Genomic DNA, 25,584 nt, shown 5'->3' with positions numbered 1-25,584 from the left:
TTATCACCTAATTTGAATGCTGTTGAGATTTATTTGTACTTCTTTCACACACAAAAGAAATGTTCACTGTTGGTCAGTGTCTGTGGAAACTGAAAACAATTCTGTCTTACTTTTCTTTTCTTTTTGAGTTAAATGTAGCAGTTTCTGTGTTGAGTTTGCAGTTTTTTTTGGTGTGTTGAGTTTGTGCCTACAGAGGCTTACCCAACTGTACAGGACTCTTTTCATTTCCTATCCCATCATTGAAACTCAACTTAATCAGTTTTTCCATTTTACCTGGCCTTAAAAATTTGTAAGACTTCCTTTTTTTAACACAAATCTTCCAGTGTGATGGCCACACATTTACTTAATTTATTACTGTATATGATTATAAGGAGTGTGTGGATTAGAGAAAACCCTTTTTTTCTGCAACCTTTATGTTTCCATGATTGAAAGATTTTCTTATCTCAGGTCAAAGAAAAAATGTGAGTAGAAACAATATTGAGTGGCTTGATGTCATTGATGCACTGTATGATGCATGTTGTGCATCAATCTCAGCAAAGCAGTATGCAAAGTCCATATTCTTTTGAAAAGACGTCGTCATGCACATAACTATAACTCTTCTTTGTCCTTAAGCTACAAGCAGCACCAAAATCATACGGTTAAATGAGCATGTATTTAAACTGGAATGCATTTGCTGAACAAGATGCTAGAAACCTCTCCGATCCTGAACGGTGGCCTGTAGCAGGAGTCGCTGCCTCTCTCACTGTCAGTTAGACCCTAATATTGGAATAAATACATGAAATAGATTTAAAACATCACCTCAGCATTAACTAAAGACAGCGAAAGTGCACCCATTTTTCGAGACTCCATTATTGAGTGACAGTTAAACTAAAAGGAAGAAACTTTGTGGGATAAAATGGAAGGAAAAAAAGGGGTTTTGTTTACCTATATTGATCTCTGTACTTTTTCAAAATGACCTCATGTATCAGGTAAATGTGATGCAAAAAGTTTTTTAAACAAGCAATTCTAATATAATCATTCTATTTTCCCCTTTCCTTGGGGTTAGCAATAAAGCAATATGTTTATGAATGGTAAATATGCAATGCTGAACTGAAAAAAATAAAATGAATTTGTCTGCTGTCTCTTTTACTGTATTATCTCATTGCATGTAATATAAATAGTTTGAAGCAGATGACACAAAAGGGAAAAATAACACATTAACCAATACTATAATTATCATTGGCTACGACAGACTTTTAGTTTAATTTGTTTATTCAAACAAATTCAACCACTTTCTTTAAGAAAAATAGATCGGGAATCATCAATACCTTTACAAATCCAATATATTAACATTTGTACATATAAATAAGCAGGTTTAAGTGTGCAGTTCCATAAAAAACATTACATTAAAAGGTTATTAAACAGTTTAAACATATCAAAAGTATATACATAACAGACGACCAATATGAAATACTATGGACAGACATGGTCGTGGAGCTACACTTGGTAAAAAGAAAACATGACATTACAGATTTAATGTTTAGCTTTACTTTAAGTCTAACACTGTGATTCAATCTTGGCACAAATGCAATGTGGAATTATTTCTAAACTGTAGAGATTTATATGGTTTCAGATATTTTGGTCACAGCTTAAATAAGTAAAGGGCTTCCTGTTATCACACCAAGACCAGACAACTAGTTAACAAAGTTAAACCCACTCCTGCTTTAAAACCAAAACATCAGCCCACACAAATTATGCTGAAGACACCTCCTCTTACAGTGTGAAACTTGCTGTATGAGATAAGTGTTCGGAGGGTTTATTTAGAATATTTTTTTAACAAGAAAATGAGATGTGGAGAGAAGAATGAACCATCACATATCTACTGTTATTGTCCTTTAAGCTTTGTATACATCCTCCACAGAGATCCGGGTTGTGCATGGTTCATTAGGAAGACGACAATATTCTAACAAACATGCTAAACAGAGAGGGAGACGCACATTGAGCTCATCTCTGCACCATTTAAATGATTTTTTAAAAACAATATTTCATACAGTTGCAAGGACTGTTTTTGATATACTGCATGTAAATGAAAAAAATGAGGAGAGGACCATTTGGTATAATTCTGAACACCACAGGTCAGAAAGACAGAAATTGTGGGAACTTTTGTCTATGATTAAAAAACAGAGGCTTACAATAGATGTAAGAATTATTTAACTGCACTTGATCTAAAAAAAAAAAAAAAAACTTGATAGTGTCAATAGGTTGAAGAATAATTTAAATACATATTTCAGTTTCATATACCATGTGTTACTATAACTTAACCACAGTATGGTGTGTACAGCAAATGTTTGTCATTAAAAAAAAAAACTGGCTTTCTGCGGCCTTAAATAGGAATACTGTGATTACAAGTTATCTTAAGGCGGTACGTTACAGAGAATGTGTACATGAACAAATGTCCAGGGAGGGCGGTCTTATGTCATTGGATGATAATTGGTTTGTCAGTTTCCAGACATTTTTCTCTGTTACTTTTAAGATTTGGTGAGAAAACAAAATGAGTTTTCTATAACCAATGTTGTTTGAAAAGTCAAATAATACTGCTTTATCATAAATTAAGATAATATATATTCATCACAGTTTTCTGTTTGTTTTACCTTCTTTACAAAGTGCACACTGATGATGTTTTGAGAAAAAAAAAAAAAAGGTTTAACCATTTTGGCACATAATTCCCATTTGTTTACAAACTGGTATTCGGAGCTGTGTCGGAGGATAAGGAAAGGGTTCCAGTGTTCCTTTATGTAGAAAGCTTGCCCTGAGCCAGGTGGCAGAGTACATGGTCACCATAGTAACAGCTCCTCTCACCACTAACCTAAGAAAGAAAAAGAAAAAAACATTGATTATACAGTGGTGAAGTATTAGAGATATCTATACATTAATGGCTCGATAGACTTCATAAATCAGTGCATCAAGTAAACTTACTTTCATCGTCTGAATCAAAGCCGAAGAGCGATGAGCAGGTGTTAAGGGCTTGGTGTTTCTGTAATTCTTCTAAGCTGCTGAAAGAGGAGAGACATTTTTCACAGCGATGCCTGATCTTCTGCACAGAGGTCGCATTATCCGCCGACTGCTGATTTTCAGGGACAACCTCCTTATTTTTCTTATTGCTCCAGTAGACGTATTTCCTCGGAGCGGCCTCCTCGTTGGACCTCCTCTTGCGCATCGAGAGCAGAGACTCGTCCAGGTAGGTGGAGGGCGGCGGCCGGATGAAGGGGGCTTTGACGAAAGTTGCATATACGGGATCTTCGGGTTTGAAGGTTTTGTGCTCAGTGATGTGTGGCTCTCCCAGTGACTTCTGGACTCCCTCGGCCAGAGTGGACAAATCCTCGAGGTCTCGGACGTTCAAGGGGTCCCACTCGACGGGCGTTCTTTTTCGAGAGCTCTTACTTGGAGTTGCTGTAGCAGCGTCAGTGTGGGAAGTGGAAACTTTTCCCTCCAACACTTTGTGTCTCGTCTCACCCTCGTGTCCATTGATGGCGGCTTTGCAGTTGTCCTGAGGCTCATGGCTGACCGTGTCCTCTGAGCAATTGTGAGGTTTAGACGGGTCTTGATTACCGTCTGGGACATTTACTTTGCAAGGCTGGTCTTCAGTTTTGTTCGTTTCTCTGAGATCCTCAAGATTAGAGGCCTCAGCGTGATCGAGGGCCGGACTCTCCCTCTGACCCTTTTTACTCTGAAGCCATATATCTTCAACCTTCAGTCTCTGCTTCCACGGAGCTTCAGGATTTTGCTTCATCTGTCTGCTGGGTCCCAACTCTAGTTCCTCTCTTTGAGGCGCTGGGATGTAGTGTCTCCATTCATGGTCATAGAGACCCTGAAAGCTTGAGAATAGCTTCTCACAGTCTGTGACTGAACATTGAGGTCTGAAGGGCTTGTGAGTGTTGACGTGGTCCTTTAAATCCTGCAGCGTGGAGAAGCGCTGGTTACACTCCAGGTGGTAGCAGAAGTGCTGGAGCGCAGTGTCGTGGAGCTTCATGTGGTCCTTATAATGCTGGAGAAACTGGATCTGCCTGTTTGAGGAAAGCACAGTCAGAAACAGTAAAATCTTGTAAACAATATAGCTTGAAGTAAAGAATCTTTATCAAGACTGAATAAAAAAAAATAAAAATAAAGAATACACATGGTTTGGTGGTCTTTAAAACTGTAAAATCAAAATTGTATCCAAGCTAGGAAGGTGCTTTAATTCCTACTGGTGTCTCATCATCCTAAATATTTTACATTACCTGCTCCACAAGCACTTACTTGTGCTATGTGTCGTTGATTGATTCACAACACAAGTCTATTTCCACTTTCCCTGATTTAGATTGGCACTAATTGTAGACTTGGTAAACTGTACATTCAGACAATGAATGGTATAATGTACAAGCCATCCAATCCCCCACCTCTGTTATAAATAATAGAACATTTACATGTGTAAAGATGTTCACATTACACGCTACATAAGGCGGTCTGTGATGCCTGATGTACTGTACGTCTTACCTGAGGCAAAGGCTGCACTTGTGCTTGGTCCACACAAACGTCTTCTCCAGCACCTTCTCTTCGCTGATGTGGCATTTAATGGCATGCTTGGTTAGTGTGGTGCTAATCCTCAAGAATACTCTATCACAGGACTCTGAGGGGCACAAGTGATACGTGTCCACGTTGTAGCCATTTCCTCCTAAAGGCTTCTCTTTCTCCATCACAGACAGATCTCTTACAATCACCACGCCATCTTTGATGACCACCTGCTCGTCCTTGAAGTTGACCTGTTTGAACATCTTTTCATCGGGGTTCTTGCACTTTTTGTGCAGCACAGATGTCTTCTTGATGAGCGTGCGGAGGTTCCTGATGATACGATCTTCCCTCTTGAGACTTGACACTTTAGTTTTGCCTCCGGATTTCGGCTCGGGGGTTTCTTTCACCGAAATGGAAGTCTGGTTTCCATTCGGAGGCGGGCTTTTACTTTTCAGATCATCTACTATTCCGTTAGCAGCTGGAATGTCCTTAGTGCAGGGCTTCTTATTGGGGGGTTTCTGCTTGCTCATTTCATCAATGTGGTCCAGAATATGCTTTTTGGCAAAGGACAGCTGTTTAAAGCGTTTTCCACAGAGGATGCATTTTAGTTTCCTGCTCTTAAGGTGCGAGAGAGCGTGCCTCATAACATTCAACCCTTTGTAGTCTTTGTGGCAGAAGTTGCAGTGGTAGATCAAGTGGGCATATTGTTGAGTGCGGAGTACTCTGTCCTTCCACGATCGCTTGGCTTTCACCTGGAGAAAAGACAACAAACCATTCAAATAAAGTGCTACGAGTTCAACAAAAAAGGTCAGCAGAATATATACTATATACTATAAATACTATTCCAAAAAGACACTAAACCCTCCCATGTCTTTATTTATATGCAGTGTCAAGTATTTCTTCTTAATAACCGTTTCAAAAGACTGTGTGTATACACAAGCATCCCATTGCAGTAAAGTGTATTCAAAGAAAAATATTAATAATAATAATTAATAAGATAATTTGGAATACATGTGCCCAGTTATTAAGATCCTACATTATACAATTCCTGGAAGGTTAATAACAGAAAAACAGCTGACCTCGGTGTTTACCACTTCTGTTTTCACTGTGGGATGGGGCTCCTGTCCTGTGTCGCCGTTAACCGCATCTTGTGCCAAGGATTCTGGGGGTTGCAGTTTCTCACCATCAGGCTTCTTTGATTTGAGCGAGTAGTTGTGTAGCAGTTCTATTGGACAGTCCAATAACTCTAAGGGTGGACCGTCAAGCTCAGGATCAGCTTCAACAACAGGAGCAGCAGCTTGAGGCGCGTCAGGAAGACCGTCACCAAACTCTGGTTGAGATCCCCTTTGGGTTTGTTCATCGAGACTGCTACCAGAGACCAAGTCAGGGTGTTTCTCAAGTTCATTTTCCCTCTCAAGATCATCCATCTGCTCAAATTGACACTCCTTCTGTTCACTCTTTTGTTCAAGTTCATTCTCCAGTTGAGGCATATCCAGCTCTCTGTCTTCTGTGTCAGTTATCTCCTCAAAACCAGACTCCTCCTCAGTGAGGTATATTACGTTATCAGGGAAGGAGAGTTCCAGTTTCTGTAAAGGCTTCCGTCCCCGTTTTTTCCCTTTACCCTTGACCATCTTGTCTTTGACCTCGACCTTCTCCTCTTTAACGGCCTGCACCTGCTCCAGCCTCGGAAGACCCTGCAACCATCTTTTCTTCCGACCCTTCCTTTTCAAAATTTGGCTCTTCACGCATCTAGACAGGTATTCTCTCTTGCGGTTCAGGGGGGCTTTTACAGAAGCTGAATTTTCGATCTTAGTGTTAATGCGTCTTAGTGAATACACAGGTTTATTGCCATAAGACGTGGATTTGATATTGTATTTGAACTCTGGATCATCACAAAGGTCGGCCTCATCGTCAGACATGGATTGGTTTCCCCTTCGAAGGCTTTTCTTCCATTTTCTCCTCTTCAGAAGAACATTATTTGAAGGGGCGACACACTTTTCTGTCTCTCCGTCCACAGTGCACTGGCAGGAATTTATACCTCGAGTGCATGAGTCATTTACACACGTATTTATTAACAGCTCTTCGCTGTATTCCTTCTCTTCTTCCTCCTTCATCTCACTGAGAACAGCAGCCTTCATGACCTTGTCGCTCATCAACTCCAAGCAGTGTGTCCTGAGGGTCAGAAGGTTCCAAAACTCTGGGTCAAAACAGAGGCGCTGCTTGAGCATCTGGAAAACAAAGATATACCAATTTTAGGCATAGATCATAATGCTAATACATCAAATATATCGTTACATCAGGTAACATATTCCCCTCTTCAACAACACTGACCTGCAGAATATGGAAGCGAACGTTGGTCCGGACAGGGCTGTTTTGGGGATGCGGCTCCTGGTCAGGATGCATGTAAAGCAGGCAGACGGTTCGGTAAGCTTCCAGGGTTCGTTCCTGGCAGAAGACCAGCAGGGCACACGCTCGACATATCTCCAGGTCATGAGGTAGCAGGAAGGCGATGGTCTTGCAGACAAGGGACCGGGTTACACTGTCAGCCTGCATGTCACCCAGCAAGGCCCTGGCACACAGCTCCACACAGACCTGGACTCCTTCAACCCCCAGCTGTCCAAAAACAAACAAGTGATTAAAACAAGGTAAAACGGTAGATGGGAGAATCATATCAGGGTCAAGATGAGAAAAAAACTAATTCGTATTTTTTTTTATATTAATGACACAAACGGAAGCCGTCTATTTGCAGCAGCGTAAAGGATGCTTTCATCTGATCTTCCTCGTCACTTTCTTCACACATTTCTGAGGCAAGCTTCTAACATTGTGCTAAATGTATCATTTATTCTGAGAAACACAACAGGGGGGAAAGAAGATGCTGTGACGTCGGTCGCACCTCTGTGGTGACCAGTTTGATGAAGGGGAAGATGGCTCTGATGTTAGTAGCAGAAGAAGCCAACTGCAAGCACTCGGCCAGGAAACCATGTCTGGAGGGATGGGCCCTTAGATGCAACTTGCTCCAGATGAACACCAGGTCCCTGCAAGAGGCAGCGGAGAACAAGCCAAAGACGTCAGTTATATGTTTTTATTAAACATCAACTGCTCTTATTCCTAAGTTAACAGAGGGGATACTAAACTAAATCGATAACGTCAATATATTTGATCAAATATCAAAACTGTGCATCTTGGCAACAGCTCCCTTTTTTACAGGATGTATCACACACATATTGAGCAAACACTGAGCAAATTACATAACTTTAAAGTAACATCAGCCATGAACTCTGAGGAGGAAAGTCCGATGTAGTATCAGTGTGACGTGCATGCCTGAAGGTCGTTCTTACCAGATGTAGTACATGTCTCCATTGTGTAGCTGCTGGGTAAGGAAAGCTTTACACAGCGACAACAGAAGCTCGTCTTTTTCAACGCTCTCCGTGTTGCAGATGATCTCCACTGCATCACGGCCGTCTATCTCTGCCATCTGTGGAACAAAATACGTAGAGGCACATACATGCATTTAGAAAATACACCAAATGCTAAATAAATCAACAAGGTATACCAGGAATACAAGAATCATTTGATCGACTGGGTGCTCATTATTTCAGCTTCCATTCACCCAAATCATACAGCTTTGACAAATTTCTGTATAATTTCAACACAGATTAGTCAAGTTTTAATGATTCATCATTAGAATAATTAATGTTATTACTGTGCCATCTTTAGGGGAAAACATATTTATCTACAGAGCCCCATAATGCCTCATATCCGTTGCCACTCTTTGTCTCTTACCTCCTTGTGAAGGTGTTCGTGCAGTGAGGCCTTGTAGAGGCAGGTCAGGTAGGCCTGATGGAAGTACAGATGCTTTCCAGCCTCGCGGTTTTCCAGGCAGCTTTTAGCCAGGGCCATTGCCTCTTGCATTCGTTCACAGGCTTGCAGATAGCGAATCCGTAGCTCAAAGAACACTGGCAACTCTGAGCTTAAGTAGTCCTCAACTGCATGGAGGGGGGGGGAATAACATGAGTTAATGGTTATGATATAAGGGTATTTACATATTTGTTGGCTAGGGTAATGCCAAACAATAACACTGATGATTGTCAATACAATTATTTAATGGCCCTTCAATTTTGTTATTCTCGAATATGATTGTGAAGGGTTGGATTTATTGTAAAATCTTAGGCGCATAACTACTAAGCATTACTCAAGCAACATTCTCAGAAACAGCTCATAATCAGCTACTAGTTTTGCTAAAAATATTTTGTCATTACAATACATTTTTAGGAGAAACTGAACAAAGCATTAAAAGCTACTGTAGATTTATCCAAACACTGTAACTGACACATTCCTTTTGGCCATGGCAACCTAGACAGCCTACAAGAAAAAAACCTGTTGAACAAGTCCAAAAAACCCCAGCAGCAACTGAAATCCATTTGTGTTTGAATTGATGTTATGATAGTGATAAGTGAATGATAAACAGGAAGGCAAGTCTATTACACAACCTGTCACACTCACTATCAATCAGCAGTGCTGCTCAGAAAAGGTATGTGCTCACCGTCTCTCTTCGACATGTACCTTTCTGTGGAACTGACTACACTGGTTGTTGACACACCCTCACTGGGTCTTATCAATAGCAAGTCTGGTCAAGAGTGGGGTGACCCAACTGATAATGAGGTAGTCTCTGTGTGTACTCTATCAGCGAAAAGAATATGTCCATGAGCCTACCTTCTTTTAATGGCAAGTCTGCCTCTTTCAGGATTCCTTGCAGCACTAGATTCTCCCATGGGCCTCCTGCTTTGATGATCAGCTTCACATGCTGAAGGTAGATGTTCCTGTGCCTCAGGAGCCGAGAGTGGCACTCCTGCAAAGAGCAGTAAAAAAAACTGGTTAATTTTTCTTTTTTCTTTAAGGACCGATAACAACAATTAGTTAATTGAGATATGTTGGTTCATAATTACATTCTAAAACAATCAAATGTATACGGATAGAGTAGCAGTAGCAAACACAAAGTAGTCATTATTTTGATAAAACATTAAGTAACACTGGCTCTCTGCTGGGTGCTGGTACACTCACAACTGACTAATGGCAGGTACGGCGGCTGGGTGTAATGAAAGTGTGTACAAGAAAACTGAGGATTGAAAAAGTGAGACAGTTTTTTTTTTTCCACCTGAAAGGAATCCAGAATGTCTTTTAAAGGCTCTTCCACAAATTCTTCCTTGCTGAAAAACAGCATCAGTTCAAAAAAGCTCCTGCAAGACAATGAGAGGAACATTAGTTTGCAAAACAAACATCTCACCCCAAGTGAGACTATATCTAAACCCGCTGAATCAGCTCAATAAACCCTTAGCAGTCCTTTTCTAAACACATGCTACTGTCAAAGAATAAATAATGACCACATTGCTGTGCCAATACTTAGCATACTTAATCCAAGCAAATAGCTTTTTAACTGTAAATCTACTGGTTTGCAAAAATGGGCAGAAAAGATAAGCTTAGTATGCTATTGCCGTGGGACAGTGTACACAAAATGTTACGGTCCAGTATTCCCCTGAACAATAAGCAAACAAGGCTACAATGTTCACTACGTAACATGGTTTAGTTTTGTGAGGATAGTTAGCCGATAGCGGCAGGTTTTATCCCGGCATGTTGAGAGCCGTTTTGGAGGCAATTCTTCAAATCATACATATGCTCTGAATTTTGAATTTAGCATCAAAAGCAAAAATATTAGTTACATGTACCAAACTACTTACAAGGCCATACTGCTGAGAACATAATGAATGTGCTGACAGTCATCAGGGAAGGCAGCAGTGGCTTTGGTGAAGCTGCAGAGTGCAGTCCGCAGCACCTTCAGCTGAGGGAGAGGAACTTGCCATTGCCCTGTGTACTCCTCAACCAACTGTGCAGGAAGAACAAAGAAATATGAAATACATTTCAATTAATCACCACAAACATTTTTTAAACACATCTGTTAAATATTTCCTTTCTAAAATACTCAGCACATTCAGACATGGTTTGTTTCAACGTGCTTGAGCACATCACATGCGGATGGTAACGTTACTAAAGAGAGGTAGGGGTTTTCAGTGGAGGCAAATTTTGATTCGACAATAACGGTGATGTCAGTCGACATGAGCAATGTCATAGCGGTGGAAACTGAACACCAAACCATTCAACCATCCATTTTTTTTAACACTAAAGCACACCAAATAAATATGGTAAATGGTAAATGGACTGTACTTGTATAGCGCTTTTCTAGTCTTCCAACCACTCAAAGCCCTTTTTACATTACTAATCAATCACCCATTCATACACTGATGACAGGGGCTACCATGCAAGGTCACCTGCCCATCAGGACCTATCTAATCATTCACACACCGATGGCACAGCCTTCGGGAGCCACTCGGGGTTAAGTGTCTTGCCCAAGGACACATCGACATGGACTGCCGGAGCCAGGGATCAAGCCACCGATCCTCTGATTGGAGGACGACCCTGCTCTCCACTGAGCCACAGTCGAGCAAATAGTTGCCTTCAAAATGAATAAAAGTTCAAAGTCATTGCGGGACCCTTTTTATGCAGTGGGCATAAACTGTAGATAATCATATGGGTGCGGGTGGTATAATCAAGCGTACCTACCTAGTAACAATACAAAGTTAGAAATGTAAAATCTACAGCGTGAATCATAGTGTTCACAGATAAGAATTCAATACTGTGGCAGTACAATTAGTTATTGTAGCATTGTTACAATAACCCCAAACTATCACTTACATAACACTGAGACATAATCAGTGTTTGTAAATTGTTATAGATAGATTTTTTTTAAAGTTAAACTGCAGTGTGATATCTTCTAATGTTTTTAATTCAATTCAGTTTATTTTGTATAGCCCAGAATCACAAATTACAAATTTGCCTCAGAGGGCTTTACAATCTGTACACATGAACCCTCACATTCACAGGAAAAACTCCCCTAAAAAACCCCTTTAACAGGGAGAAAAAAGGAAGAAACCTCTGGGAGAGCGACAGAGGAGGGATCCTTCTCCCAGGATGGACAGAATGCAATAGATGTCATGTGTACAGAATGAACAGCATAACAGAGATACAACACATTCAATGTATATGACATAAATGATTCATACAATAAGACTACTTATAATAACAGCAGCAATTATTATTATTATAGTTGCCACATCTCCATGGCAACCCTGAGGAAAGGTGGGACATCACATGACTGACCTCACACTGAGAACTTTACAGGAAACACAAACTATGACGTCACAGCTCTTGTGTCTTACAGAAAGTTTACCTTTTAGACCAGGCTGATCAATCAAGTTTTTTTTTAATCTTAACTTGTACTTGAGTCTATGTAACCTGCTGTTTCCTTTAAATGTTAAAAAGTTGTAATAATAACCCAATAGTTTAGCTAAACACAGCTGGCTAGTACTGCTATGTTTACCCCCCCACACTGTACATAAGCTCAACTTACACTGCAATAAGTTCACGTTAGCTCTGAAGCTAACTAGCTAAGCTAAGCTATATATCATACATGGGACAGGTATATTTAAAGAAACTCGAGCAGCATGCTACATCAGCTTTATATCTCTATTATTAGTGTTGTTATGACGTGTATTAATAATCCACGTCGTGTTTCTGCCCCAGTCCTAGCTGCACAACAACACCAAAACACAACTAGGCTAGCTAGTCTGGAAGCTAACGTTAGCTTAGCAGCGTTAGCAGTAAACAGACGCCGACCATGGAGACAGTTTTATGAAATAAAGAGTAAAATACCTCACAAAACTCAGAGCAGTAGCTGCTGCTTTTCAGGGACGACTCGTCGCTGCAGTGTCTGTCGCACAACGTGTCCAGGGCCGATTCAAGCCCGTCTGTTTCTAAATCACTTTCGCTGTCCGCCATACTGTCTGCTGGATCTGCTGGATGCCAGGTTTGAAAAGGTAGCGCGAAATACAACCAGCCTGGCAACCCAATAATGACAGTCATTATAAGGTTTTAGGTTATTAACAATACACAGCAATTATTTTCAATCATTTTAAAATATATATAGTTTGAAAAGGTATTTGCGTCATTTTAAAATATCTCCTATCCCCCGAAATTTAACGAAATACAACCAGCCTGGCAACCCAATAATGACAGTCATTATAAGGTTTTAGGTTATTAACAATACACAGCAATTATTTTCAATCATTTTAAAATATATATAGTTATAGTATTGCACAGTGTATTTGTATTGCACTGATTTATTAGTGTTTTGTTTTGTGGTCTACTGGGATGGCAGACAGTCAGTATTACAGTAATAATAAGGTTTTAGGTTATTAACAATACACAGCAATTTTTGACAAATATTTTCAATCATTTTAAATATGTTGTTGCACAGATTTATTAGTGTTTTGTTTTGTGGTCTACTGGGATGGCAGACAGTCAGTTTACAGTAATAATAAGGTTTTATTTTAAATTATTTTCAATCATTTTAAAATAAAGATTAAAAACAATGATTAAAATCATTTTTGACAAATTAGATGAATTGACAGAATGACATTTAAGATTTGAGCTGGAAATTTAACAAAAAGTATTTTAAATAAATTTTTTAATAAGTAAGTTAAGTATTAAGTAAGTAAGAAAAATGGTCTACTGGGAAAATCAGTATTACAGTAATAATAAGGTTTTAGGTTATTAACAATACACAGCAATTATTTTCAATCATTTTAAAATATCTGTTAAGGATTAAAAACAATGATTAAAATCATTTTTGACAAATTAGATAAATTGACAGAATAACATTTAAGATTTGAGCTGGAAATTTAACAAAAACTGACAGAATATTTATAGTTATAGTATTGCACAGTGTATTTGTATTGCTCAGATTTATTAGTGTTTTGTTTTGTGGTCTACTGGGATGGCAGACAGTCAGTATTACAGTAATAATAAGGTTTTAGGTTATTAACAATACAGTAATAATAAGGTTTTAGGTTATTAACAATACACAGCAATTATTTCAATCATTTTAAATATGTCTTAAAGATTAAAAACAATGATTAAAATCATTTTTGACAAATTAGATAAATTGACAGAATGACATTTAAGATTTGAGCTGGAAATTTAATCTTGAACAAAAACTGTGAATATAATGCTGACTGTTATGGATGGAAGCCCATTTCTGTCAGTGAAAAAGAAAATAGAATGGAAACTTAGCCTTGATAAAAAATTTAAAAATCCACACAGTAAATCATAATTATAAGATAAAATAAGATAATCCTTTATTAGTCTTGTAGCGGGGAAATGTACAGGATTACAGCAGCATAGATATAGTGCAAACAAGGTACATAGTAGAAAAAACAAACAAGTATTTTAAATAAGTAAGTAAGTAACAAAAATAAAAAATCCACAATAACTAAACATTTTTTTTTATAAATACAGACAGAATAATTATAGTTATAGTATTGCACAGTGTATTTGTATTGCACAGATTTATTAGTGTTTTGTTTTGTGGTCTACTGGGATGGCAGACAGTCAGTATTACAGTAATAATAAGGTTTTAAGTTATTAACAAAACACAGCAAACAATTATTTCCAATCATTTTAAATATGTCTTAAAGATTAAAACAATGATCAAAACATTTTTGACAAATCAGATAAATTGACAGAATGACATTCAAGATTTGAGCCGGAAATTTAATCTTGAACAAAAACTATGGATTTAATACTGACTGTTATGTATGGAAGCCCATTTATGTCAGTGTAAAAGAAAAAAGGATGATAACTTAGCCTTGATAAAAAAAAAAATCCACACGGTAAATCATAATTATAAAGATAAAGATAAAGATAAAGATAAAGAGGTTTTTTTTGTCATTGTAGTGATACAACGAAATTCCGTTTGGTAGCCCTCAGCCAGCCAGCAGCAGCGAACAACAAACACAATGAGATAAAAAAGTCATAATTATGAGATAAAAAGTCATAATTACAGTACCAGTCAAAAGTTTGGACACACCTTCTCATTCAACTACTTTGAAGAATCTAAAATATAAAACATATTCTGATTTGTTGAGCATTTGTTTGTTTACCACATAATTCCATATGTGTTCCTTCATAGTTTGGATGTCTTTAATATTAATCTACAATGTAGAAAAAAAATAAAAAAAATAAATAAAACCATTGAATAAGAAGGTGTGTCCAAACTTTTGACTGGTACTGTATATATATAATAATATGTAACTTATGTGCATGAAAGAGGGAAAATCCTACTGGGAACGTTATAACGAATCTAAATATCTGACGTGAAAAGGGTCAACTGTAAGTTGTTTGTAACAGGATGTTTAGTTTTGAGGTAAATCAACGTACAACAAATGTATGTCATGCCAGCTCTTGAGTCAGTATAATAGCTAATTGTACAATAAAATATTAAATAAAACCGGGTGAAATAATGACCCTGTTATATCTCCTTTTAGTTACTTAGTACTACAATAAATCCAGAGAAGTACATAAACATGCTCATGTTTCCTGTGTTGTCATAAACTGCCTCACAATAACATCAAATATAGTGATTATCCTCCTTTACCACTTTAAAGTATTACATTTCTTTATAAAATCAGAAAACTAAGAGACCTATTTTATAAATTAAAAGAAGAAAAAGTGACTTTTTATCTCATAACTATGACTTTTTATCTCATTATTATGACTTTTTATCTCATTATTATGACTTACCGTGTGGATTTTGTTTTTCATCAAGGCTAAGTTTTCTTTTTTTTTTCACTGGCGGAAATGGGTTTCCATATTTATGGCACAACAAATAGGACATCAAGATTGATGAGACAAGACTTTTGTGCAAACTTAAGTTTATTTTTATTAATGGGATGGCAATTAAATGTTCATAAAAAATGGTTGACATCTTATACTACTAAATTTGGTCTTTGAAAGCACTTTCATGCTGATCAGCTTAGAAGGCTATTGGCAAATTGATTATTGTATAAACAAAAGTCTTTCCAGTAAAATTTACAAGCAGGTATTTTAAAACTTGAACAAACTAAATCGAGAAGAGGGAAGTTTGTCTTACTTTTGCATATTGTTCTTCTGTAAAAAGATGGTTTCTAATGCTCTCTCTCATTTATTGCCAAATGTCCAAAGGCCCCCTCATTAACAGTTAACAATGGTGCATGTAATTTACTGTTGGTAAGCAATAATTTATGCCAAAATCATGTAACCCTTGAATGCATTAACCACTTTTTTAAGGGCCTGGCTGATTCAGCGAGAGGTATCCTCTTCTCTTTTGTAGGAGAAAGAGACAACGCTTTGACTTGTGCCTGATCTCTGATGTTGGAAGTTAAAGGGAATTCAGGCATTTAGTTTCTGGTTTTATGTTCTCTTTTAGAATATCCATCCATCCATCCATTTTCCGTAACCTGCTTATCCAGTTAAGGGTCGCAGGGCTGCTGGAGCTGATCTCAGCTGTCAATGGAAGGCAGGGTTCACCCTGGACAGGTCGCCAGTCTGTCACAGGGCTGACATATAGAGACAAACAACCACTCACGCTCACACCCACACCTACGGGCAATTTAGAGTCTTCAATTAACCTTAGCTGCATGTCTTTGGGAGGAAGCCAGAGAACCCGGAGAGAACCCACGCTGACACAGGGAGAACATGCAAACTCCACACAGAAGGTCCTCTTGCTGTGAGGCGACAGTGCTAACCACTACACCACTGTGCAGCGCTCTTTTAGAATATGTCTTGTTTATTTATGAAACAAGCAAACACACATTCCACATGAAACATAGTCTATGTGACACATGAATGCTTTTGATTTATTGCATTCCTTAAATTAGTTCGATTAATGAGGCCAAATGAACAATTCCATTTATCCAGATTCATGAATCTCTGTGTTGAAGCCAGAGGTTGAAGCAACTGATGCAGTTCATCACAGCCATCTGGAAAGACTGCAGTATTTCTGACAGCCACATGGGGGCGCCATCATATCAGAATATGGAAAATATCTTCAAATATTTAACAGTAGGCAGACTGGAATTTGGTGTTGCAGTAGCTATATAATATCAACATTAATTTAAACATAAATCGTATCAGTGAGTTATCTTTCATGTTATTCCTGCTATTATTCTCTCCATACACACACTGTACTCATAGCACCCACCTACCAAATCTTCACTCAGAAAATGATTAGTAACTCAGTGAAGAACAGGGACACATCATTCATATGTGGGCTGTTTATTATTGATTATTGTAACAGTGAGAGACAAAGACAGAAACAGTATACAAATACTGGTCATACTGTCAGATGTACAGTATGTGCATGTATGAGACACTTTATCTGGCATACAGTACACCCTCACACATGACTCATCCACAATATTCCATCAACATATCGTGTGCCCTCTCGGAGCCAGTAAAGAAATAGTAGGTTTATTCCAAGTACTTGAGTGGGATTCATGATAATGAGGATTTCTGCACTGGTGGTCCTTTAATCTATTGACCTAATGGTGGCTATGGCGTGGGAGTCAGTGGGTGTTAATGGCTCCAGGACATTTAAATAAATACCCGAAGAATTAACTTAAAGGAACATAAAGGTTGTGCAAAACACAAATTAAATTGGCAGTGTCGTATTGAACACGTAGCCCGAACACCTTAAGCCCTCTCCAAAAGTTGCCCTTTTGTACTGAAAGGTGAGATAGGCTCCATTTCTATATTGGTCCCCAAGTATTTTTTCTTTTATAATTCAGAATGTGTTATTAATGGTATGATTTGGTCCTAGTTCATAAAACATTTTATTCACATTTAAGGTATTCTTAGCTGTTAATCTTAAACATTTAAAACATGGTAAATTAAGTTCAACTGTGTGAAATTAATGAAAGGCAGTCAATAACTTTGGGTTTTGGGATTGTCAAATGGATTAAGCCAGTATCATTGCCATTACCTGACAGAAAGCTTCAACAATCTACAAATATATAATTCATATTTCTTGTGTTTTGCTGAATATATATCCCATTCAACAACAATTTCTGTTAACAATCAGTGAGTCAGATAAAAGTCACCCTCTATAACGCCATGGCCACAGGAAATCACAACTTGGTATGCTGTGGTATTTTACACATGTTAGCCAGCAGATTAGATAGAAGGCCATTTGAGAGAAAAGCCTTAATGGTCAGCTATTTCTAGGCCCTTTAATGGGGTTGATCAGTAATGTTCAGAACCCTGGCCTCAAAAAGGTCAGCGATGGCCCATTTTCTAAAAACCAACATGTCAGTGTCCTTTCAAACACACCAATTAACATCAAGGGAATCGCAGGCTGTTCTATTAATACCAGGACTTGGATTTCAGTCTGGAACTTTGCTGCAAAGTTCACGGTTCTACGGGTGCCATTTAGGCCGTTGGAGTGCCTGGTGGAGCGTCTGGAAATGGGTGCCAATCATTATCGTCTCCCAGGAGTTGATTGAGTCAGCATTCAGTCAGTAGCCCAAGCCTTTAGTTTTTCCCATCCTGGTTACATGTGCAAGTGTGGTGGTATATGGGTATGAAAGTGCATAATTGTAACCATCAGAGGTAATGACTGCACCTAACCAGTCTTTGGAAAGCTTTTTTGAAGTCTTCATTAAAGATGGTGTAGATGAGGGGGTTGATAAGCGAGTTGAGGTAGCCCAGCCATGTCAGAAAGTCAGCCATCTCCATCGAAGTACTGCAAGAACCGCAGGTGTTGACAATCACTTCCTTGACAAAAAACGGCAACCAACAGATGACAAAGGCCCCTATTATCAACCCCAACGTTGATGCCGCTTTGCGCTCCCGTGAGCCCGAGATCCGTGGCCCTTGGTAAAACTGGCTCCTACGTGACTCACTCCGTGACTCCGTTCGGCGCTTCTTGCTCTGGAAAGCCTTTACCGATGCACGCACCCGTTCACGAGGAGGCTCCTCAGTCGAGGGTTCAGAGAAAGACTTTTCTGGTGGACTTATGGGCTCCGGACTTCGAGGTCCGCCATCGTCGGCACCTTCTCCAGCAGGGTAGGATGATGGGATCATGCTCCCGTTGGTCATACATGAGTGACGGCTTGCCCGGCTGGCTTCTCTCCGCATATACAGGGTCTGAGCAGCCCGGTAGATTTTGTAGTAGAGGATGAGGATGAGCATCAGGGGAATGTAGAATGCTCCAAGGGTGGAGTACAAGGTGAAGGCCATGTGATGGTGCATCATGATGCACTGGTCTTCCTGCTCTGAATCCCCACTGAAGTGCCGCCAGATTAGAGGAGGAAGTGAGATGAGGATGGACAAGAGCCACACCACGGCCACCATGGCTCCGGCCCTGGCCCCTGTGCGTTTGCGAGAGTACTCCACTGCATCAGTGATGGCTCTGTAACGGTCGATGGCGATGGCAGCCAGGTGCAGGATGGAGCATGTGCAACAGGTGATATCCACACTCAACCAGATGGTGCATACCACCTGACCCATGAGCCAGGTCTCTTTCTGGATGTACATAATACTGAAGGGCATGACCAGCACAGCCACCAGCAGGTCGGTCACTGCTAATGAGCAGATGAGGTAGTTGGCTGGGTGGTGCAACTTGCGCGTGACTGCTATAGCTGTGATCACCAGGCAGTTGAAGAATGTAGTCAGGATGGCCAGTACAGACAGGGTCATCGTGAGCAGGATCTTACTAGAAGGGAGTTTAGTGGTCTCCAGGGTGTCATTACCACTGCAGCTCATGGCAAACACCCCGTCGGTGCAATTGGGGAAATCCATTCTGCAAGCAGAATAGACAAGGAGTTGTGCATTAGACATAACAGGAGATTAGGGACATTTTATTTTCCAAATTTTATTTTCAGGAGACGACAAATCATTTGGAGTCAAAAAATGTTTTGCTTTAATTGCTGTGAATATTATTTTATTTGTCATCGTGCTGGTTATAATCTGGCATGGAATTTAATTAGTCAGTCAGCATTTTAACGCAATAAAAAGATTGTACTATTATTCCCACATTCTCTCCAACAGTCGAAGCCATGATTTTGCTTTCTGCACTTCATACATAAAACCTGCCAAGGTCGATAAAAGGAAAGTTTTCACTCAAAATGTGCTTGAGAGATAATGGACTTAAAAGGTGTCCAAGGTCTTAAAACCTTAAATGGTTGTAAATGCTTTGACATTTTTTATTTCAACTTGACCTCAAAAACTTGCCAAAACTAGCAATCCACTCCTACCTGTCTAGGCTCTAACGTGTTGCATCAAGTTGGTTCAGTGTGCAGCAGACCATCTGCTCGGCCATCACATCACCTCTGTCATTCATCAACACCTGTGAGAGGGAGGGAACAAAAGAGAGCTTTTGAAGAAGGTACAACGACAAAGTAAAAGGAACAGCCAAGGACGCGTACGCCTACACAGCAGATGCAGTGAATGGTTTCTTAGAAGCTAATGTTTTAATGCCTGTATTAATTCAAACTAACTTGAACAGCTTTCTGGATCATAGGCTCTTATTTTGAGCTGATCAATTGAGTATTTACCAATGTGACTTCTCCTCTTCCGATTCGAGTCAGTCTTACATAGCTCATTGCCTTGCTTATTAATATGATTATCCTGAAAAACTAATGTTGTTTCAGAGGCCTTTCAAACTCAAAACAATTCAAATTCGGTGGAATTATTGGCATGTGAACATACTGACACTTAAAGGCATACAACATCAGACAGAAATATTTTGAGTTGCCTCTTTCAATCCAAAAATATCAGTCACTGTATATTGGGAATATATGTATATTTGTTGACCATAAATTTAGCAACAATCACTATGATTAAATCAATAAACTCAGGTACGACTGTCATTGCAGCTCTCCTTCTCTCTCACGTTACCCTGAAGACATGAGTGGGAACTGTTGCTATAGAAACGACGAGTAGCACAGTACTTTTACTTAGTGTGGCGATGGAGCAAAGGCAGTCTGACTTTCAGGTCTCTGCGGAGACTGTTCGATTCCCAGAGTGTCTCCACCGGCCCGTGTGTGGGTGAGCGGTATGGCAAAGGTACATGACAGCTCAATGAGATAAGAGATTTCAGTTCACTTAACCTTGACAGATGGAATAGTGCCAGCTAATACAATTCACCATGAAAACTTTCAGAGCCCCTTCTTGTCAAAAAAGGTTCCATAGAGCCAAAGATACCTTTTTTACTGTTGGACCATTATAGATAAACCCTACTTGTACAATATACTACTCTTTTTTAAAAGATACCAGGTAGCATCAGATGGAGGTGAAATTGTGGCATCATTAAACAGTGTAAATGTGGAGTGGCTGTGCAGAGGCATACGATGAGTGTTGTTTCACTACTTTATTCAAGGTGTGGGCACTGCCATCCCTTAGCCAGCCTGAGTCACCTTGGTGTTCTTTTCTTAGTGTGCTGGCTTTACTGTATATAAAAAAACTGCAGTTTACAAAGCATACAGACACAAAGAAACCAATAGATTATTAAAGATCCATAGCTCCGTGTTTATAAGTTTTATTCCTTTAACCACAAATTATGTATACTTAGTATTTTTTCCTGCACACATCATTTTTCTGCTTTTCCAGCTCAACATTAACAGTGCCAGAGCTACATTTGAAAAACAGCAGCTTTGGCCTCATAGCAAATGTTTTCAAATAGATTTTCAGGGTCGGCGCAAGAAAATGACCTTCTTAAGTGCAGTTTCACCAAACTCTTTAATAAATCTCTTTTCTGAGAAGAGTCAGGCAAAGTTCCAAACTGCTACATTGGCTGCAAAATAAAAAATACAAATGGTTTCACAGCTATTCGAGCAAATTGCTTTGCTGGGGCTATTTGTTTCTTTACAACTGTGATTTGAGTCTTTAAAGACAATAAAATTGTCTTTGTCCGTGTTGTGATGCAATTATACTCTCCTTCCCATTTACCCTTGAATGCATTTGGAAGAAAACTTAACAGATTACTGTGCTCAGATAGGTAGATGATAATTACTGTTGCACTCTGTCACTGCGCTGATGTATTCTCAGCTGCGTATCTGAAAATATTTTTTTATTTGTGCACAAATGTGTATTTAGATAAACAGTATGGTGCATAGTGGGCGTGTTTTTAAGAGTGCGTGTCTGAGCATCCATGTATGTGCAATGATTGACAGCATGCCTTAACAGTGTCAGCCTGTATTTAAGTGCACAAAGAAAATCATCTGCTTTTGTCTCAAAATGTTCAAAAACAGGCTTTCTGTTCAAGGCCATCTGAAGATAAACTCCAGTAAGCCAGAGTGAATCTGCTCTCTGATTTATTCGGAACAAAACGCAGTGCCCTTGCATGAATTCAGCAAACACGGCAAACATCTTCATTCACTGACTGATGGCCACATTGTATTCAAATTATAGAGTAACTTTCATATTTGTTTTTTTTATGGAGTTACTACAGTACATTATTTTCTCTATTTATTATCTACCCATTATTGAGAGGGTTATACGAGAACAAACACACCCGGATACTAAGAGTTGTTTGTTATGGAGCTGTGAAACCAAGCTACAGAAATATAATATGATGACTCTTCTGTAGTCTGCAAGTAACAGATTCAGGTTGTGCAGATAACAAGGAGGCTGACAAAGCAGCAGCATGTTACAAAATGTTCCCCTCCACATTCAGGGATGAAGATATAGAGATTAGTTTAATCCATTGTCAACCAGTTCCTCTCTCACTCGCAGCTCAAACACAAATGCAAGCAACCTTAAGACATTCTGTACAGATACACTGTATGCACACACATGCACACACCATCTTCACTCTAATTTCAAAAGGTTTGCAGTCACCAAAATGAATCTCATCCCCCTGACATTGAATCTCTCCCTCACTCTCTCTCTCTCTCTCTCCTCTTACGTGAACAGGGAAGCTGGAGTAAAATCTCTGAAACAGTTTGGCCCAGGCAGGACATCAAGCTGCCAAGCATTGTTGTGAAGGAGGAGAGTTGTGAAAAACCTGACTGACAGCTCTGGAAAGATGCAAATACATGACTAATTGCAGCACCACAAGACAGCACAACAGCTCTCATTTCCACCTGCTTTATCGATTTAATTTGGTGGTGGAGGTAAATGACAAAGTTGGCAAGAAGTATTACTGTAAAGAGATACCCTCTAAGGAGATGAAATACTATTTTTGTCTTCTCTTGATATTAAAGTGGAAAGAAATGTCATACATCAGTGAAGGTAAAGATATATTAATAAAGAACAAACAAAAAATAGTGACCACTATTTAGGATTATAATGACAAGTGACTAAAAGACAATAAAGTGTTCTATGTGCTAATTTATAGTCGTTCCTGCATTTAACAAAAGGGTTGATATCATTCATTCCCATTACCCTGAATGGGCTAAACTGCTGTCATGTCCACTTTGCAGCAGTAACTGTTCTCCGTCATTGACCTGTGTTCTCGTTTCAAGCCTGACTGGATCACCTCATGCATGTCACAGCTGGTGTTTTACTGCTCAAGCGGATAGCTCCATGCAGATGGAAGTAGCTGAATTTAATGGGACTGGTTCAAGCGCTCGCCAGATCGAAAATGAGACAGAGCTGGTGCAATCCTTTATTTTGGTTTTAATTTGCTCACCTAACATGTATCGGGATGTTGTGAACAGTATATACTAATGGAGGCGATAATAGGTCCCATAAAGTGGATTATTTTGCTGGTGTCAGTGTCTGAGTTGTCTTAACCAGCTTGAATTGCTATAAATTATATATATGTAAGCTGCACACATTTGGATGTTTTTATATTTACCTATTGACTGTCACTTTCAGTGATATCTGGTGATGAATTATATAGTTTTAAGACACATCAGTGCATCAAATCGAATGCTAGTTTTAACTTATCCTTAGCCTGACTGTGTGTAAATATTTGGTATTTAACTGTAAAGATTACTTAAATCATCAGCATCATCAGCGTATGAGCTCTTGAGGCTTTTAGTCACATATTGGACCATGATTGGCCAAACTAGATGTGAGGTCACAAAATCATACACGTCTTACACTCATATTAAAGTGAGAAGAATTCCTTCCAGTGTCAAAAGTCTGCACATTCATTATTCTGCACGGTGAATAAGCAAAACATATTTTTGAGTGGAGAGGGACTTAGCTGAAACTTTCGATTGTCTATCATTATCCTACAGTGCTGAAAATGATCAATTGGTTTATCTTGTCTAGCATCTGTTGGTCTGTACATCTGGTCGGCACCAACACTCAATATCTGACATGAATGACCTTTTAAGATGGAAGCTCCCTGGAATTTAACGCAGTATCGACTTGAACTTCACTATTGTTTACTTGTTGGCTGATACTGATATAGATTGATACATTAGCTTGAACTGTCTCATTTAAAGCCACACACTGTACAATGTAGCCATTAACAAGAATCTACACCATGAATGACTGATAGGCCTGCATTATACATTTAGGAACTTGGTGATATTTAATACAGCTTATGTACAGAAACTCTAACCATGTCTCAGTGCTCTGCTGCTGTCAGATCACGTGTGTTTATGTATGGAGGGAAATAAGCACATTTACGGAGGAGCATGAATGCTGGAAAGTGGAGAGATTTATTATTAATTATTATTTTGAGCTTGAGTCACATTAATTTATCTTTTAGGGTTAACCCACTCTGTCAAAGCACTTCCATGTAGACGCAAAACATGATGGCAGAATTCATCCTTGTCTTGTATGCCTCAATCACTACTTTAGTACCAGTAACACAATGAGCACTGAAAAGGCCTGTGTCACACTGCAAAGCGAACTTGAGATTGATTTTCTCGTTGAGTAATGAGGACAGGTTTCTCTTCTTAAAACTTTATAGTAAAACCTTTACAAAGTAACTTTGTTCAACACAGCTTATACTTTTTGTGAATTCACTGGCAGGTACACAGACTTTAGCACGTCGTAGGCCTACAGCAATTAGATAATGTGAAAAAAAACTCTCTGATTAGACATTCTCTATAATTATATATAGGAAAAAGAATCCGCCAAAGCCATTATCTAGTGAGAGGTGAATTAGAGACATTTTAAACCATTATTGGATCCATATTAACAAAACAGGTTTAGTTCGACTGGCAATACGTGCTCTGGGGTTCTTGCGACCCTGGACACACACAGTTGCATGGAAATGACTTTTCGTTTCTACATCACTGAGCAACTTCAAAACACGACTGGTCAGTCACACCACCAATCAACTCTCTGTGACCTCATCCAAGTCGCCAGGTTACATGTGGGAATCAGCTGTGTGTCGTCAGTGCCATCTCGTAGATAGACTTCTGCTGCCATCCATATGTCGTATAATGGAGACCTATTGTGCCTATTTCAAATGTGTATTTTTTATTTCAAATTCATAAGGATTTAGTACATGCTTTAACTGGTAGTTGTTGTCATTGTGCCAATAAATGTGACTGTCAATGGGAAACTGTCGCTATAAAAAGGAAAGGATACTTAAAAATAAAGGTTTCTATAATGAAATGAAAATATACTCAAATACAACTATTGCATATATGAATGAACACATATGTATATGTACATATATTTTGATGTACATATGTATATGTACATATATTTCGGTTCACAGCCGAGTGTGAAGCGGTCGGGATGAGAGTCAGTACCTCCAAGTCTGAGGCCATGGTTCTCTTCCGGAAAACGGTGGATTGCACCCTCTGGGTTGGGAGTGAGTCACTGCCCCAAGCGAGGGAGTTCAAGTATCTCGGGATCTTATTCACGAGTGAGGGTAAAATGGAGCGGGAGATGGACAGGCGGTTCGGTGCAGCGTCAGCAGGGATGCGGGCGTTGTACCGGACCGCTTTGGTGAAGAAGGAGCTGAGCCGTAAGGCAAAGCTCTCGATTTACCAGTCCATCTACGTTCCAACCCTCACCTATGGTCATGAGCTTTGGGTAGTGACCGAAAGAATGAGATCGCGAATACAAGCGGCCGAAATGAGCTTCCTTCGTAGGGTGGCTGGGCTCAGCCTTAGAGATAGGGTGAGGAGCTCAGACATCCGGAGGGAGCTCGGAGTAGAGCCGCTGCTCCTTCGCGGAAAGGGGCCAGCTGAGGTGGCTCGGGCATCTGATCAG

At 39.3% G+C, this 25,584-nt stretch overlaps 2 protein-coding genes across 2 annotated transcripts; both read right to left on the bottom strand.

Annotated features, from left to right (window-relative positions):
• Positions 1-1,272: 1,272 nt before the first annotated feature.
• LOC129104945 (zinc finger protein 654-like) lies at positions 1,273-12,417 on the bottom strand. The gene is made up of 12 exons (XM_054615809.1): positions 12,292-12,417; positions 10,263-10,408; positions 9,683-9,764; positions 9,241-9,376; positions 8,311-8,513; positions 7,866-8,002; positions 7,421-7,562; positions 6,859-7,140; positions 5,607-6,755; positions 4,513-5,279; positions 2,956-4,043; positions 1,273-2,845 (listed from the first exon to the last, which is right to left on the bottom strand). The coding sequence occupies exons 1-12, from the start codon at positions 12,415-12,417 to the stop codon at positions 2,841-2,843; spliced, it is 4,263 nt and encodes a 1,420-aa protein (XP_054471784.1). The 3' UTR covers positions 1,273-2,840.
• A 5,640-nt stretch (positions 12,418-18,057) lies between these two features.
• Positions 18,058-19,254, bottom strand: htr1fa (5-hydroxytryptamine (serotonin) receptor 1Fa). The gene has a single exon (XM_054615722.1). It carries the CDS (start codon positions 19,252-19,254, stop codon positions 18,058-18,060), a length of 1,197 nt encoding a protein of 398 aa, XP_054471697.1.
• Between the last annotated feature and the right edge of the window lie 6,330 nt (positions 19,255-25,584).

The sequence above is a fragment of the Anoplopoma fimbria genome, chromosome 16 (assembly GCF_027596085.1).
Source record: "Anoplopoma fimbria isolate UVic2021 breed Golden Eagle Sablefish chromosome 16, Afim_UVic_2022, whole genome shotgun sequence".
NCBI classification, from domain to species: domain Eukaryota; kingdom Metazoa; phylum Chordata; class Actinopteri; order Perciformes; family Anoplopomatidae; genus Anoplopoma; species Anoplopoma fimbria.
This window is presented reverse-complemented; position numbering and strand designations above follow the sequence as displayed.